At 41.9% G+C, this 17921-nt stretch overlaps 1 protein-coding gene across 6 annotated transcripts in view; it reads right to left on the bottom strand.

Annotated features, from left to right (window-relative positions):
* The window catches only part of cfap92 (cilia and flagella associated protein 92 (putative)), a 125399-nt gene extending 107701 nt beyond the window's left edge, over window positions 1–17698 (bottom strand). For 4 of the 6 annotated variants that reach the window (XR_011889367.1, XR_011889366.1, XR_011889368.1 and 1 more), the window contains exons 1-5: window positions 16765–16965; window positions 16371–16674; window positions 14604–14782; window positions 4873–5083; window positions 3227–3343 (exon numbers count right to left, since the gene is read on the bottom strand). Coding sequence is in view for 3 of the 6 variants with exons in the window: in XM_072280355.1 (XP_072136456.1) it covers window positions 3227–3343; window positions 4873–5083; window positions 14604–14782; window positions 16371–16674; window positions 16765–16797 (844 nt within the window). In the remaining 3 variants the exon portion in view is untranslated. Of the gene's footprint in view, window positions 1–3226; window positions 3344–4872; window positions 5084–14603; window positions 14783–16370; window positions 16675–16764; window positions 16966–17655 lie in introns of those variants that run through there. The other 2 variants (XM_072280356.1, XM_072280357.1) reach the window with 2 other exon arrangements.
* Between the last annotated feature and the right edge of the window lie 223 nt (window positions 17699–17921).

The raw sequence follows: 17921 nt of genomic DNA, 5'->3' as shown, positions 1-17921 counted from the left end.
TTCTACTCCCCAGTCTAGCCTCTGACCTCTTATTACCTGCCTGTTACCTCCCCCTGGTGCCCCCCCTCCTTCCTTGTCTCCTATGGTCCACTCTCCTCTCCTATCAGATTCCTTCTTCTCCAGCCCTTTACCAAAAGAAACTTGCCTACAACTTAAGTTATACCTGAACCGGAGCCTTAAACTTCTGCAGGTGCTCAGCATCTCACAATCCACGTGAATGGCTTGAATGACGACTCTGACAGTCTGACAGCCTGACAGCTAAATTTGTGATGTACAATAGTAGGAATGGAAGTTGAAAAGGGAGCAAAAGGAGGTAACCAGTGTGTACAGATAAGTGAGTGAGTAAAGATTAGGCAAATAGAGCAAAATCATCAGTGACTAAAAAGTGATGCCTGTCCCCAATCCAATATTTTACTCACATGGCTCACTTTTCACTTGGTGCTTGCCTATTCTTGTTTCAATATAAAATATATTATTTGTATTTATACTTGCTGAAGATTTATACTTTCTGAAGTTACTAGCATGGGTGGAGCAGTCATTGATCGGCAGAAGGCAGAGAGTGGGAATAACGGGATCCTATTCTGGCTGCCGGTTACCAGTAGAGTTCCACAGGGGTCAGTGTTAGGACCGCTGTTTTTTACGATGCATGTCAATGATTTGGACTATGGGATTAATGGATTTGTGACTAAATTTGCCTATAATACAAAGATAAGTGGAGGAAAGGGGTAGTGTTGAGGGAAAAGAGAGCCTGCAGAGAGACTTAGATAGTTTAGGGGAATGGTCAAGAAAGTGGCAAATGAAATGAAATGTTGGAAAGTGTATGGTCATGCACCTTGGTGGAAGAGATAAACAGGCAGACTATTATTTCGATGGAGAGAGAATTCAAAATGCAGAGATGCAAAGGGACTTGGGAGTCCTTGTGAGGGATACACTAAAGGGGTTAACCTACAGGCTGAGTTGGTGATAAAGAAGGTGAATGCAATGCTGGCATTAATTTCTAGAGATATAGAATATAAGAGCAGGGATGTGATGTTGAAACTCTATAAGGCACTCGTGAGGCTAAACTTGGAGTATCGTGTGCAGTTTTGGGCTCCTTATTTTAGAAAGGATATACTGACATTGGAGAGGGTTCAGAGAATCACGAGAATGATTCCAGGAATGAAAGGGTTACTGTATGAGGAACGTCTGGCAGCTCTTGGGCTGTATTCCCTGGAGTTCAGGAGAATGAGGGGAGATCTCAGAAACATTCCGAATGTTAAAAAGCCTGACCATATTAGATTTGGCAAAGGTACTTCCCATGCTAGAGGATTCTGGGACAAATGGGCATGACTTCAGGATTGAAGGACGTCCATTTAGACAGGGATGTGGAGAAATTACTTTAGTCAGAGGGTGGTAAATCTGTGGAATTTGTTGCCATGAGCGGCTGTGGAGGCCAAGTCATTGGGTGTATTTAAGGCAGAGATAGATAGGTTCTCAATTAGCCAGGGCATCAAAGGGTATGGGGAGAAGGCAGGAGAGCTGGGATGACTGGAAGAATTGGATCAGCCCATGACTGAATGGCAGAGCAGGCTCGATGGGCTGAATGGCCTACTTCTAATCCTATATTCTATCTTATAGAACATAGAAAACCTACAGCACAATACAGGCCCTTCGGCCCACAAAGTTGTGCCGAACATGTCCCTACCTTAGAAATTACTAGACTTCCCCATTGCCCTCTATTTTTCTCAGCTCCATGTACCTATCTAAAAGTCTCTTAAAAGACCCTATCGTATATGCCTCCACCACCGTTGCCAGCAGCCCATTCCACACACTCACCACTCTCTAAGTAAAAATCTTACCCCTGACATCTCCTCTGTACCTGCTTCCCAGCACCTTAAATCTGTGTCCTCTTATGGCAACCATTTCAGCCCTGGGGAAGAAGCCTCTGACTATCCACACGATCAATGCCTCTCATCATCTTATACACTTCTATCAGGTCACCTCTCATCCTCCGTCGCTCCAAGGAGAAAAGGCCCAGTTCACTCAACCAGTTTTCATAAGGCATGCTCCCCAATCCAGACAACATCCTTGTAAATCTCCTCTACACCCTTTCTATGGCTTCCACATCCTTCCTGTAGTGAGGCGACCAGAACTGAGCACAGTACTCCAAGTGGGGTCTGACCAGGGTCCTATATAGCTGCAACATTACCTCTCGGCTCCTAAATTCAATCCCACGATTGATGAACGCCATTACACCGTATGCCTTCTTAACCACAGCGTCAACCTGCGCAGCTGCTTTGAGTGTCCTATGGACTTGGACCCCAAGGTTCCTCTGATCCTCCACACTGTCAAGAGTCTTACCATTAATACTATATTCTGCCATCATATTTGACCTATCAAAATGAATCACTTTATACTTCACACTTATCTGGGTTGAATGAACCACTTCACACTTACCTGGGTCTTTCCCACTCACCTGGCTTCACCTATCACCTTCTAGCTATCCATCTTCCCCTCACCCCAACTTTTTTTTAAAATTCTAGTGTCTTCCCCCTTCCCTTCCAGTCCTGCAGAAGGGTCTTGGCCCGAAACATTGACTGTTTATTTCCATTTTTTGCTGCCTGACCTGCTGAATTCCTCCAACATTCTGGTGCTGTGTTGCTTTTGGATTTTCAGCATCAGCAGAATTTCTTGCATTTCTATTCATGACATTTTCCAGTAAACTGATTTGTGGTGGTTGATTTAGTTGTTTCACAATATTGATAACAGCACAGGATAGCTTCAATAATTGTGGTAGGCATCAATAGTTCTTCGGCTCATGACAACACAACCATTGTGTGTTCACTTCATTTCATTCTTTCTATTGGCATCAATTCTATGATTATTATGAGGGAACTATCTACCTAGAAATCTTAGTGGCCACTGTCAGTAGTGATCCTTACTCAAAACATTTAGGATGCTACAAATATTAAAAGAAAGAAAACAGTTATGTGGTTATAGATGTTATAAAATGCATATGAACCGATTCTAATCATTCCATGAAGTTTTGCCTTGACTGATATTCCACTGCTTGAATCATGCCCTACAAACACACTTAAACAAAAGGTCCCACGATCGGCATGGAATAAACAAATGTCACCCTACATGATGGGTTTTTAGATGTTTTCAGAAAACTGCTCAGTAGGCGTGCAATTAAAGAAAAGTGGAAGTGCACATGATGCTGGTTTGCTGCAGGGTGCTCTTTTACCTTGTGCAGGAATGTTCATGGTTTCTGGTGGCAAATCGTCTGTTGCTTTATAGGTTGTCAAGAGGGGGCTGCTTTCCAACAATTCTAATTGATCCTTAACCGAATATTTTATACTACCTGCCAATGAAATCAGATAGTCAGAAAGAATATGCACTTTTTCCAGCAACATTAATTTAGGCCATCCATTTTATAATATGATACTATTATATATATGGTAATGGGCAGTAAGGAAGGCTATCATGGCTTGCAGAGGGATCTGCATCAGCTGGAAAAATCAGCTAAAAAATGGCAGATGGAGCTTAATGCAGGCAATAGCGAGGTTTTGCACTTCAGTAAGACCAACAATGGTAGATCTTACACTGTGAACAGTAGAGCACTGAGGAGTGTGGTAGAACAAAGATCTGGAAACACAGGTCCATAATTTGTTGAATGTGGCATTACATGCAGACAGGGTCCGAAAGAAAGCTTCTGGCACATCGGCCTTCATGAATCAATGTATTACGTACAGGAGATGGGATGTTATGTTGAATTTGTATAAGATGTTGCTGAGATCTAATTTGGATTATTGTGTACAGTTTTGGTCACTGACCTACAGGAAAGATTGAAAGAGTACAGAGAAAATTTACAAGGGTGTTGCTGGGTCTGGAGGACTGACCTATAAGGAAAGATTGAATAGGTTAGGACTGTATTCTTTAGAACATAGACTATTGAGAGGAGATTTGATAGAAGTATACAAAATTATGAGGGGTATAGAGAGGGTAATTGCAAGCAAGCAGGCTTTTTCCACTGAAATTGGGTGGGAACACTACCAGAGGTCATGGGTTAAGGGTGAAAGGTGAGAAGTTTAAGGGGAACATAAGGGGAAAGTCTTCACTGAAAGGGTCATGAGAGTGTGGAATGAGCTGTTAATACAAGTGGTGCATGCGAGCTTGATTTCAACATTTAAGAGAAGTTTGGATAGGGTCATTGATGTATGGAGGTCTATGGTCCAGCTGCATGTCAGTGGGCATAGGCAGTTTAAATAGTTTCAGCATGGATTACATGGGCCAAAGGGCCTGTTTCTGAGCTGTACTTCTCTACAACTGTGAAGATACTATATGATACTATAAAGGTACTACTGATATCACAGATGCTTTTGGTGTGACAGGAAAGAAATAAGTAAACAAACCAAACAAAATGTTTTCTAGCTGTATTTCTACACTCTGCTTCAGGGGTTCCTAACCTGGGGTCCATGGACCCCTTGCTTAATGGCATTGGTCCATGAATAAAAAAGGTTGGGAACTCCTGCCCTCATTGTTTCTCCTTTAATGTAACAAACTTCACGTTGGGACAAACATTGGGACAACCTACAATCCCAGCATGCTGCCAATTATCATGCAGTTTACTAATAATGATAGAAGAATACAAGGCAAACTATTTTACCATTGAAAATTTTAACATTGTCTTTTTTATCCTAAACTATTGATCAGTATCACTTCTAATGGCGTTCAAGTTTTAAATGTAGTTTTCATTATTCAAATATAATTATGTTAGTTATAACAGAGTAAACAGTTTTGGATTTTAAAATTGTCTTTTTGTCTTTTAAATTATTTCATCATTTACATTTATTATTAAGACAGCAGAGAAATCCACCTCTTTTGACTCACCGACACTTGCTTCTTCCTTGTCCAACAGATGATGCAAGTTCTTGGGGTGATCAAACTTGGCCTTTGGGCTCACTTTGTCTTTACCTTCCCATATCCCAAGTGTCATTCTATGAGGGACAAGTGTTAATATTAATTCCTTAGTAACAGGCAGCTTCACGTTATGGCAGAAGATCAACCACCTCCGTTCATCTTCATTCCATGGCTTTAGAACCTGCAATTCATTACCAAAGAGGTCACAAGCTTAAACATGGTTTAAATATATTTCAAAAGCAAGCGATGCAAATTCGCAGATCTACTGGACTATACCTCCTCCCACCCTGTCACTTGTAAAAATGGTAACCCCTTCTCCTAGTTCCTCCATCTCTGACATATCTGCTCTCAGGAGGAGGCTTTTCATTCCAGAACTAATGAGATGTCCTCGTTCTTCAAAGAAAGGGGTGTCCTTTGTCCACCATCAACACTGCCTTCACCTGTACTTCTTCCGTTTCGTGCACATCCGCCCTCACCCCATTTTCTCAAGGATACGGTTCCTCGTCCTCACCTACCACCCCACTAGCTCGCGTCCAGCACATAATTCTCCGTCACTTCTGCCATCTCCAACAGGATCCCACCATCTAGTACATCTTTCCTCTCCCCCCCCCCACCCCCTCCTCCACTTTCTGCAGGGAACGCTTCCTACACAACTCCCTTGTCCACTCATCTCTCCCCATTGATCTCTCTCCTGGTACTTATCCCTGCTAGTGGAACAAGTGCCACAACTGCACCTACATCTCCTCTCTCACTATCACTCAGGGCCCCAAATAGTCCTTCCAGGTGAGGCAACACTTCATCTGTGAGTCTGTTGGGGTGATCTACTATATCCAGTACTCCTGATGTGCCTTCTTCTATATCGGTGAGACCCGACATAGATTGGGAGACCACTTTGCTGAGTACCTACGCTCTGCCCACCAGAAAAAGCAGTATCTCCCGGTGGCCACACATTTTAATTCTACTTCCCATTCTGACATGCCAGCCCGTGGCCTCTTCTACCGTCACGATAAGGCCACACTCAGGTTGGAGGAGCAACACCTTACATTCCGTTATGGTAATGTCCAACCTGGTGGCATGAACGTCGATATCTCAAACTCCCAGTAATTGCCCACCCCTTCACAATTCCCCATTTCCATCTCTCACCTCATCCCCTTACCTGTCCATCACCTCCCTCTGGTTCTCTCCCCGCTTCCCTTTCTTCCAAGATCTTCTGCCCTCTCCTCCAGCCCTTTATCTCTTTCACCAATCAGGTTCCCCCTTCTCCGGCCCTTTATCTCTTTCACCACTCGACTTCCCAGCTCTTTACTTCACCCATCCCCCCTCCCAGTTTCACCTATCACCTACCACCTTCCTCCCCTCCCCCCACCTTCTTGCTCAAACTTCTCATCCTTTTTCCCAGTCTGGATGAAGGGCCTCAGTCTGAAACATACACTGTTTACTCTTTCCTGTGGATGCTGCCTGACCTGCTGAGTTCCTCCAGCAACTTGTGTGTGTTGAATGCAAAGTTTAATTTTGTTATACCGAAAATCAAGAGTATCATCTGAATAATGTCTGAAGGTAATCTCAACAGTGATTGGTTTAGATGCCATCATGAGTAAAGCTTGAATATGCTTACATGCTGCATATCCTCCAGGCGGGTCGCCACCCTCTACTTCATTTCTGCTGCAACATCATATGGACTTCACATGGAGTTAAAATTCATTCATTTGTTCATTATGTGCCATGTCGTAAGACATGGGTCATCATGGTCTATGATCATGATCATTCTTGGCAAATTTTTCTACAGAAGTGGTTTGCCATTGCATTATTCTGGGCAGTGTCTTTACAAGACAGGTGACCCCAGCCATTATCAATACTCTTCAGAGGTTGTCTGCCTGGCATGAGGGGTCACATAACCCAGACTTGTGATATGCACCAGCTGCTCATACGACCATCTACCACCTGCTCGCATGGTTTCATGTGACCCTGATCAGGGGGGCTAAGCAGGTGCTACGCCTTGCCCTAGGGTGACCTGTAGGCTAGTGGAGGGAAAGAGCACCTCACACCTTCTTTGGTAGATGTATTTGCACCACGCCATCCACAAAATTCATTAGCAAACCAATCAACTGTCCCAGGAGTAAAACAAAATTAGTCTTTAAGTAATTTCTAATTTGTCCATAGATTTGCACACATTTTCTGTGGACAAAATTTCCTTTCTGAAGTAACATTTTTGTGTCTGTTTACTCTACTGTAAATTCTAGTATCAACATTGCTATTAACTTATATCAACATCATCTACTTAACTAAATGAATCAAGATGCATTCTCAATAAAAAATGTCAACTGTTTTATTCTCGCTAACAGAAAATTCTAACATCCAAACTAAGCTTACAAAAAGCAAATCTGGCTTTATTCCTCATCGTCAGTATGTCGCATCTGGAATTTCCAGCTGGCAGACGATTTCCTTCCACGCCGCTCTGATGTATTGGGAAGTCACATGGCAGTGGTTTGCCATTGCCTTTGCCTCCTGCCGGTGAATTTTTTTTTTAAAAAAAAAAGAGATCACCTGCTCTTAACCCAGCAGGGGTGGAGAGCGTGCAAGGGAGCCGGCCGGATTCGAACTCGGGACCCCTCGCCCCGAAGTCTGGCGCTGATGGCACTACACCACCAGCCAGCATCTGGCTTTATTATACTGTACTTCCTAAAAGACAGTGTCAAAAACTGTGCCTTACTTACAATTTGATATAAATTAATAATCGTTGCTATTATACTGCATTGCCTCTTTAACAAATCTGAAATTAAATGCATAAAAATGAACAGTGTTTCATTCAGTTGCACTTTAGATGAATTCTGTTATCCTCATCCCCCTTCAAATAACAAAACTCTATTACATTACTAATGTTGTAATGGCATACCAGTGCTCTATATTAGAGCCATCCATTAAACATAATACGTACCATTCAAGGTAAGGTTCCTTTTATTGTCTGCCCTCCCACACTATATTAAATCATATCTACCTGTTAAATTGACCCACCGTCCATCTGCTCATTGTGTTATCTAGTTTATGTTTTCCTGACGTCATTAAAGTCCTCATTTGCGTCCATCAGGCTCTCACTAATATAATCAAATTTTGAAACTAAGTTCCTAACATGTAAATTCATCTTAGAGAAAAGAGAACCAGACTGAACCCAATGTTCTAACCTTCTCTCATCATGGTCTAACCTTCTCTCATCAAATCAAGTCACTTATCCTAACGTATTGGTTTCATTTCTGCTTGCCAGTTTTCTCAATAGGGTTTATATTTTCCTGTTATAGCTTTAACTTAAATTGTCTAAGAACCTACCTGTGATTCACCTTAAGAAAATTTATACTGTCCATTTCTTAAATATTTTCCTCCTCTAATCAATGATCATATCTTCAAAGAAAGTGTATCTCTCAAACATACATTGCTTTTCGAGCTGCTTGTACATTTTAATTTTCATTATGGTTCTAAAGAATTTATAATTCTGGCATTAGTCTAATTTATCTATAATTACCCAGTTTATCCTTCACTTTTATTGAGCAGGTTCTGCCCCAGTTAATACATAATGAGTATTTAAGAATAAATATAAAATCTGAACTTCTGATGACTTCTAGAAATCATAGAGTCAATAACTTATTCAAAGTTCTACTTTTTTTCCAAAACATTATTTCTTGTTGAAATTTTTTTAAATTTGCTCAAACATCTTCTTATAGTCTCCAGTACTGAGTACTAGGTTTTATTTTATTTGTATCTCAAAGCTGGTGAAAACATATCATTAACATATCTGTTCCTGTGAATTTTTACTAAGAACCCATTTTCCAAAGTTATAACATTAAAGGAAAACTTACTATACATTGAAATATGCAGATACAGTCAACTTGATTAGTATACATAATAGGTAATTTCAATCACTCAGTGGGAAGTGATCAGGAAAAAATATCTTACATTTCATATCTTTCCTATTTTCTCACAACAAAAATCAAAACTATTTGGTCAATGTCAGCTCTCTCTGCAAGCTCACTCCCCTACACGAATGCAGCAACACTAACGAATAACAACACTACATACTGAAACACAAATCCCATGGGTAAGAAAAATACAGTGATCACCTAAATCTACAAGTTCATCTTTAAATTGAATTCACAAAACATTTATTTCACAAATATGAATGACATGCAACAACACAAGTTTTAATGCCAAATCTTTCTTCAAGTAACAACTGTTATAACCGCTGCAAGATATTTGGTCTAAAACTTGTCAGCTACCAGGAAATAGCACAACTTATAAAGTGTTAAAATAAAACTTGTATTTCCATTCTTCACGAGCAGAGGTATTCCAAATCACCTTCTGGACAATGAAGTACTTACTAATGTTCATATTGTAGCACTGTAAAGACAACAGTCAATCTGTATATGGCAATCTCTGACAAAGAACATTACAATGCCCAGGTAACGAGTCTTGGTCACATTGGTTGAGGAGCGAGTATTGACATTGTTTACTGGGTAATACATTCTTACTATTCTTAGGAAAAACAACACGGGACTTTTTTGGAACCAACACTGGAGGAAGTCCAGGCTTCAGTTTAATGTTTCATTCTAAAGAGAGCACCCCTGTAGTTCGTTTCCTCAGAGCCACACTGAAGACTCAAATCAAGCTTTGTGCTCAAGTATCTGGAGTAGGACTCAACTTTCTGTTCAGGCAATAATTCTACCTAGTAGGTCAAGGCTGTCATCAGAGGGCACCTTAGATTGCTGCAAAATATGAGGTAACCGAGCACAGCTATTAGATTTTTAATCTTGCTCACAATTAACCTATTTAAACTGTAAAGCTGGGATTCAAACAGAGGAAATGACCCTTGGAAGGTCTCACAATATGCAAGGTGCTCTGTGCAGCGCAGTACTGAATGTAAAAGTATTTTCAATGTGTAGCGTCTCATTCCTTCAGAATATCATTTTTAAAAAAAGGATGTATGTTTTTAAAATTATTTTTAATTTGTTTGATACTTTTGTGTCTTCCTTACACATTTTGCATGTCTCTTTTAATTCACTAACAATGGTTAAGGCACTAATTATAATCCATATTTTTTGCTGAATGTAAGAAATCTTCAATCTGATTGGTTAATGGTCCTAACAGATGCCTGTAACACTTGCTAGCATCACAGATCCCCTATAAATAGCCACAACAGTGAAGTTCAAGTTCATCGCCATCTGACTACATAATATATACTTACAACCAAACGAAACAATGTTCCTCCGGATCACAGTGCACCCACAGAACATATATCACACACAGCATATAAAACAAACTATTACCACAAATTAATTACTAATACATAATTTAAAGTACACGTAGTGTGCAGCACAGGTTAACAGTAAACTATAAACAGCTCACTGTTCTAGTGACAAGACCTTGGTGGCGGCAGAGTATTCATTAGTCTCATTATCAGGGAAGAAACTGTTACCCAGTCTGGCAGTCCTAGGCCTGATGCGCCTGTACCTCCTTCCTGATAGTAGTGGGTCGCAGAAATTTTGGGATGGGTGTAAGGATCCTCAACAATGGGCCCTTCATATACAACACTCCTGGTAAGTGTCACAGATAGTGGGGGAGGGAGACCCCCGTGATCCTCTCGGCGGTTTTTACTGTCCTCTGTAGGGTCCTGCAGTCCGATGCCCTGCCACTTCCGTACCACACAGTGACCCAGCCAGGCAGGACACTCTCCATGGTGCTCCTGTGGAAAGTTGGTAGAATGGGGATGGGAAGACCTGCATACCGCTGCTGTGCCTTCTTGACCAATGAGGAGGAGGTGTGGAAACAGGTTAGATCATCGGTTATGTGCACACCGAGGAACCTTGTGCTCTTCACTCCCTCCATGACAGAGCTATTGATGTGCAATGGAGAATGGCCGACCTGCACCCTCCTGAAGTCCACAATCATCTCTTTTGTCTTGCCATGGTGAGACTCAGGTTGTTGTTCTCACACCATTTGACAAGCCTCTCTACCTCCTTATCACTGGTGCTGGTGAGGCCAATCACTGTTGTATCAGCAGCGAACTTGATGACACAGCTCGAGTTGGATCTGGCAGTGCAGTCGTGAGTCAGCAGCAGGCTGAGTACACAACCCTGGGGGCACCAGGGCACAGCCTGACAGAGTTAGAGATGCTGCTGCCAACTCGGACTGACTATGGTCTTTCCACAAGGAAGTCCAGGCCCCAGTTAGAGAGAGAGATGTTGAGCCTCAATGAGAACAGGTTACCTACCAGCCTCCGAGGAATGATAGTGTTAAACGCTGCGCTGAAGTCATAAGCAACAACTTAGCAGAAGAGGCACCATTTTCTAGGAGGGACAGGACAGAGTGGAGGGCTCAGCCTACGGCATCATTGGCTTGAGTGGTAGGCAAACTGGAAAGGGTCCAATATAGCTGGAAGGTGGGATTTCACACAGTCCAGTACCAGCTGCACAAAGCACTTCATGATGGTTGAGGTTATTGCCACTGGGCAGTAATCATCTAGGCTAGTTACCGTCGCTCTCTTGGACACCGGACTGATGGTGGCTGCCTTGAAGCCTGCAGGGACAGTGGACTGTTTCAAAGAGATATTAAAGGTGTCCATTAAGACCTCTGTTAGCTGGGCTGCACAATCCATCAGCACCTGTCCAGCCCTGCAGCTTTGTGAGGGGTTACCTTGGCTAGGGTCCTCCTTACCTCGGCCACGACCAGACAGAGTACCTGTTCCTCTGGGGAGGAGGGATCTTCCTTGATGTCACATCATTCGTTGTGTCAAGTCATCCATAGAAGCCATTCAGCCTTCCAGGACAGGAGACATCAGGGACATTGAGGCACAGAATGGACTTGTAATCTATTATGGCTTGTATACCTTGTCACAGGCACTGCAAAGATGTCTGGAAGTTTTATATGATTACTCTCGCTTTGCCTTCCTGGTGACATATGAGAGTGTGGCAACTGCTGACCTTAGTTGTCCTATCCCCTGATCCCAGGGCAGTGCACAAACCTCTGCAGTCAGCCATGGATTTTGCTTTGCCCTGGCAGTGTAGCGTTAAATCACAGTAACGTCCTCAACGCATTTTCCTGCGTAGCCAGTCACCTGTCCTGCAGACTCATCAATATTGACATGATGATCCGAGGTACTCGACTCCCTGAATATGCTCCAGTCTGTGCTTTTGAAACAGTCCCACAAGCCCGGAGTGGCACCTTCTGACCTGGTCCTGATCTCCCTGTAAACTGGCTTGGCTTGCTTAACCAGTGGTCTGTATGCAGGGATATGGTCCGAGTGTCTGAGGTGAGGGTGGGGGGGGGTGCGGGCAGCATTGCAGGCTGCACAAACGTTGGCAGAGACCAGGTCCAATATCTTCTCTCCTCTGGTTGCGAAGTTGACATGCTGGTGGAACTCTGACAGGACTGTACTTAAGTTGGCGTGATTGACACCTCCAGCAACAATGAAGAAACTATCTGGATGAGAGGCTTTGAGATTGCAGATGGTGCCACAGGGCCCCTGCAGTGCTTCCCCAGACCAGGTTGGGGGGGGGGGGGAGGTGGTCAGTAAAGAGCAATATTCACAATGACAGTGAACTCCGTTGATATATAGAAGGGGCTGCAGTTCACCATTAAAAACTCTATCTGCAGTGAGCAGTGGGCCGTTACTACCAAGGCACTCACATACCAGTTCTTAATGACATAGACACAGAGGCCACACAGACCTCCATGGACACTCGTCAGGACGAGTGTGCAGAAGTCGCTCATTTCCAACTGGTTGAGACCAGTGCAGGTAATCCAATTTATTTTCTAGCGATCGACACTAGTGAGTAGAATCATTGGGAGCACGAGCCTGGAGGGATCCACTTTAAGTTTTCCTCAAATACCGCACTTCTGTGTGCTCATGCACCGCTTTTGACGTCCACTCCCCAAGTAGCCGTAGTAGGCCGCAGTGCAGAGCAGGGGCCATAACTATGCAGCACCTTCATTATTCCGGTCACTGGCGAGGTATGTTTGCAAATTCTACTATCCTTTATGACCAGCAGTGTTTTTCAATCATAGAAAAGATGCACAAGAGAGGAAATTTCACCACTTATTGGAGCCAGAGAGGCTGGTGCAACCATGCATGCCGCCATCTTGTGGCAGTATTCATTGTACAATGAATAGAAAAACTAATGAAGCAGCATAATTTTGTTAAATTTTCCCTGTATTATTGCAGCCCATTTCCCATCATTATTCGTAGCAAAGCAGAAATGAATTAAATTTTGACAGCTTGGCAAATCCCTCGTTAGGTCCACAACTTCTCAATAAATTGGACCATATATTTTTATTCTAATCTTCAAGCGTTTTCACTACCCACTTGGTTTTAATTGGAGGATTTGGGATTGAAGGAGCATCTCTGGATACTAAGAACTCTTAGTCACAGAATATATTTCAGGAGAATAAAGGATACATTCCTGTTCCAGTTGGCGTAAGTCAGCTCCCATTTTGTCCCAACTCTCCCACATTAAAAATGAAACATTGCAAAAGATTTCTATTGCCTTTTGAATAGTAAGAGACTAGATGACAATCAAATTTATTTTCACCTCTGTCAACAATGTTTCAGTAGGCAAAAATAATTGTTCTCCGTGACAGTACAAAATATGTGATATGTTACTAATTGGAAACTTCCTCGTAGTAAATATATAAACAGTTAATTCAAGGTGAAGATCTTTAAAGTTTATTAATTAAATAAAATAGACAAAAAATGTTAAGATAAATATAACAGCAGCAATCTGTAATCTTATAAACTAACATATAAAATATTCCAAGCACTGACAAATAAAAATCAGCACAAAATCAATGTAATTTTTTAAAAGCAGCCAGAGATAGAGTGGACTGATGAAGCAATTCCTGCATATAGGGATTGGACAGGTGAATGTATGGCTACCAAAGGTAGCACAATTAAAACTGATGAGCTCCCAGTGACTAGAATTGGAGGAATGCAGAATTTACATAAGGTTCCAAGTCTGGAGGAGGTTACAGAAATAATGAGAGGTGAAGCCATGGAAACGCACGTTTCAAAGGTTATTTTTAAAAGAGCTGTATTTTTAAGGATTCATAATTTATTCCTTGAAGCATGGTAACTACTAGCATAATGAAAAACTGCCACTCACGATCTTTGAAAAAGCTGGTTCAAATTTAAATTCATGCTATTATCAAAGGATAATATTGAGATACAATTCCAAGCTTCCATTGCCAACCTAACAAAAGTTCAATAAAAATGAGGAATTAAGTTAGTGTCTCTCTGTACCACATTCATTTACAGACTGGGAGTTATAACAATAGTAATGAACCTGTTGAAATCTCAGTGAAATGCTTGGTGTCAATCCACGCCCTGTAGTAGTGCTTCTCAATGGAGTTCATGGTGTCATGGGAAAACATCTAATTTGCATTAAGCAGGAAACTTTACCCAATGACTACAACTATATAATAGAATCATTACACAAGTCCAAAAACCAGGTTCACTCTTTCACACTCTATTTTTTTGCAGCAGCAGCCATGCATTAATCCCTCCCAATCAAGATCTATCCAATTTCCCTTTCAAAATCACATCTGAATCCACATTCGCCATCTGCATATTCCATATCATGGGCATCTCAGTCCTCTGCCCACAGACGCCAATCCAGCGTAAACTCTTAACAGAATCGATAAACCTGTACAAAATCACCTACCTGGGAATCAGTTGCCATGTAGAGCTTAGCAGCTTTTTCAAAGGTCACCAGATCAAATTTTATTGGTTCAGCATTTGGAAGAAGAGATGCTTCCATGTGGAAGTAGCTGATAGCTTTTAATGCTTCCAACATCTTCAGTGCCTTAGACTTCTGATTTTTCATTTTGTTACTCTCTTTCACTGAGAAATACATATTTCATAATTAATTTAAAAAAACATTCAATCTACTGAAAGCAAATCTATACCATGTGCCAACTACCTAAAATGAATTGACCTACACTTCTTAGCAGTTGGCACACGAACTCTATGTTTTTTTTACTAGCAGTGGTATTTATAGTGGACAGTCAATAACATTCAAAATGGACTAGTGATGAATGCAGGGCAAATTAATTATGATATGTTCAGTACTGTAAGAATATTTATGAAGCACTATGAATGGACCCGGAACAGAATATATAATTTAAAAATCATTCGTAATGCAACTGAAGGATGCACAAGAATAGTCCCCAATTCAGGAATGCTATTCTCTTCCCCAGTTCTACACAATCAAAATATAAACCATTAGTTTAATAGCCAAAATTCTCTCTCTGGACTGGGGCAATTCTGTTTTTCTAAGTCTTGGCCTTACAAAAGAACACTTGTTTCTTGAATGCTAGAGCAGGGCGCATGTCTATTTTTTCCAGTCTTTCAGTTACTTTCTGTACTACCTAACTGGCTAATATGAGGTGGCATAATTTTTAAGGTGATTGGAGGAAAGTATAGGGGGATGCTGAAGGTAAGATTTAAAAAAAAAGAGTGGTGGTGTGTAAAATGCAATGCCAGGAGTGGTTGTAGACGTAGGTAGATTTGGGACATTTAAGAAACTCTTTGATTGGCACATGAATGATAGAAAAATAGAAGGCTATGTGGGAGGGAAGGTTAAAAGGTCAGCATAACATCTCATGGGCCAAAGGGTTGTACAATGCTGTAATGTTCTATGTTCTACTACACTCCTCTATACCTTCACAGGGAGATATTGAAGTGTTTGGGATTAATCTGAATTGAATTGACCTTATTTCTTACATCCTTCACATACATGAGTAAAAATCTTTACATTACATTCCATCTATATGTGCAATCATAGTAACTTATAGTAAATAGGACAGTCAATGTAATATAGAGTACACTCAAATCAGCATGAGTTACGAAAAAGGATTATCCGTTATTATTATCAACAACAGATACATTTCTAGTTTTTATTGTTCACAAACTTTGAAAACTTTAAACAGAAACATTTAAGTGGAGAATGGGTACTGGCATTTTTGGAAGATGTTTGCCCAGGCTACAAATCACTATAAAACACTTGAACCATGAAATGACGATTTCATTACTTACTTAATAAATGGAAACATTGTAGTCAGGCAGCATTTGCAGAAAGAAGCCCTACGTTAACATAACAGGACGGAGACGTTGTGTTTGATTTTTATACAATTTGTTATTATGTGCCTTAAAGTCACAGCAAAAATAGCTTCAAAACAAAGTACAAAATGCAGCAACTGAAAAGCAATAAACCGCAATCAGTCAGGTATTATTAATTGTACAATTAGCAATTTTTTTCAAAAAGTAACCGAAAATTGACTAACGAGCATTTAACATTTTTAATCCGCGTTTCTTGGCCGTTAACGATGTGCAAAAAAGGCTGTATCTGTGAGTAATTTAATAAAACTGGGACTGACCTTCCCACTTTATTACAGGTTGGGAATGTTTTGTTTGGATTAGTGTTACATACCGGTCGGTACTGCCAGGGTTACAGTCACTGTGAATGTGACAAGGTGAGGAACGGGTTCGGCGGTATCCTCGGCTTGGAAATCACCCGGGACCTCGGACACGCCGGAACTCTGCTCTGCGTTACTGGGCTCAGTAGCTGGCGCCGGGGTAGCGAGGGTTTGCTGGTAGTCTGAAGTCCCTCCTGCTGTGTCATCGCCAGAAGCTGATGCATCTCTTTCTCCATTCATAGGTGTTCCGCTACTTAATAGGGAGGGGGCTAGTTCGGTGGAAATCGAGTCAGGGAAATGTAATTCTTCCGAATCATCCTGTGAAATAACAATTAGAACGATAATATTGCTATTATCAAAGGAAAAAATGTCTCGCTATACATTCAAATCGGATTCTTTGCTGCTTACAGTGTATTTCTCAGCCAGAAGCTGACTATCCATTTTTGGGGGTGGAATAAGCTACAATTGCTTCTAAAAAGTTTGAATGCACTTCAAACGGGGAAGCAAATAAATAAAGTCTGTAAAAACTAAAACCCATGCGTCGAACACAGGGACCAGTGGCGATGCGGACCACCAGTTCCGCAACTCCATTGTTCGCCCTCTCCCGGGCTCAGGTGCTCCCACCGCAAGTTTGATTCCAACTTTTGGTTGCTCGGCAACAGACACAACTCTTCCCGTTGCGCAGCAACCGGCCGCCCCGCGCCGTCGGAAGCTGCTCCACGTATCCCTCCGCAGGATTGGAAATTGTAACATTTCACTAATCAACTGGACGACGAAGTTGCTGGGCAGTTCCAGCCAAGCAACCTCGACAGGGCAGAACAAGCCCCCAAACCCTTCGCTGGCCGTCCTGGCGTACTTACTGCTGTAGCGAACAGCTGGCAGGGACTGAGGGGTTAACCCACTCCTTCTCTGCCTAATTACGAGTTATTTTTCTCTCTTTTCCTGTTATTTTTCTCTTTTATTTCTAATACTTATTTAACCTTTTAATAGTCAGACATCGCAAAAACAAGCTGTCTGTTCGAACTCGCCCGTGCCTATCGAGACGTCTCTTCTATTTGCCTGTTTACTGTCCATTTCCTGGGCACTAAATCTTTTTCTCTCCGTGTACCTGTCCAAATGTCTTTTAAACATTTTAATTGTAACTGCTAATGCGGCTTCCTCTGGCAACTCGTTCTATACACCCATTAATTTATATGTGAGCAACATGCGCCTCAGATCCCTTTTAGACTTTTCACTTATCAGCTTAAATCGAGACCCCCCACCCCCCAATTACCCTGGAAAAAATGACCGATTATTCACCTTAGCTGTGTCCGGCATGATTTTACATGACGGGACGGTCACGGTGAGCGGGTCTCTGGCACTGAGCCTGGCGCTGTTGTGCAGGAGAGGAGGGAGAAGAGGAATGCGGTAGTCATAGTCAGGGGAACGGACAGGAGATTCTGTGAGCCTGATAGAGATACCCGCATGGTGTGTTGTCTCCCAGGTGCCAGGGTATGGGATGTCTCGGATTGGGTCCAGAATATTCTGAAGGGAGAGGGCGAGCAGCCAGCTGTCTTGGTACATGT

The sequence above is a fragment of the Mobula birostris genome, chromosome 16 (genome assembly GCF_030028105.1).
Source record: "Mobula birostris isolate sMobBir1 chromosome 16, sMobBir1.hap1, whole genome shotgun sequence".
Lineage (NCBI taxonomy): Eukaryota > Metazoa > Chordata > Chondrichthyes > Myliobatiformes > Myliobatidae > Mobula > Mobula birostris.
Note: the sequence above shows the minus strand (reverse complement) of the source record. Positions and strands in the feature narration are given on the sequence as shown.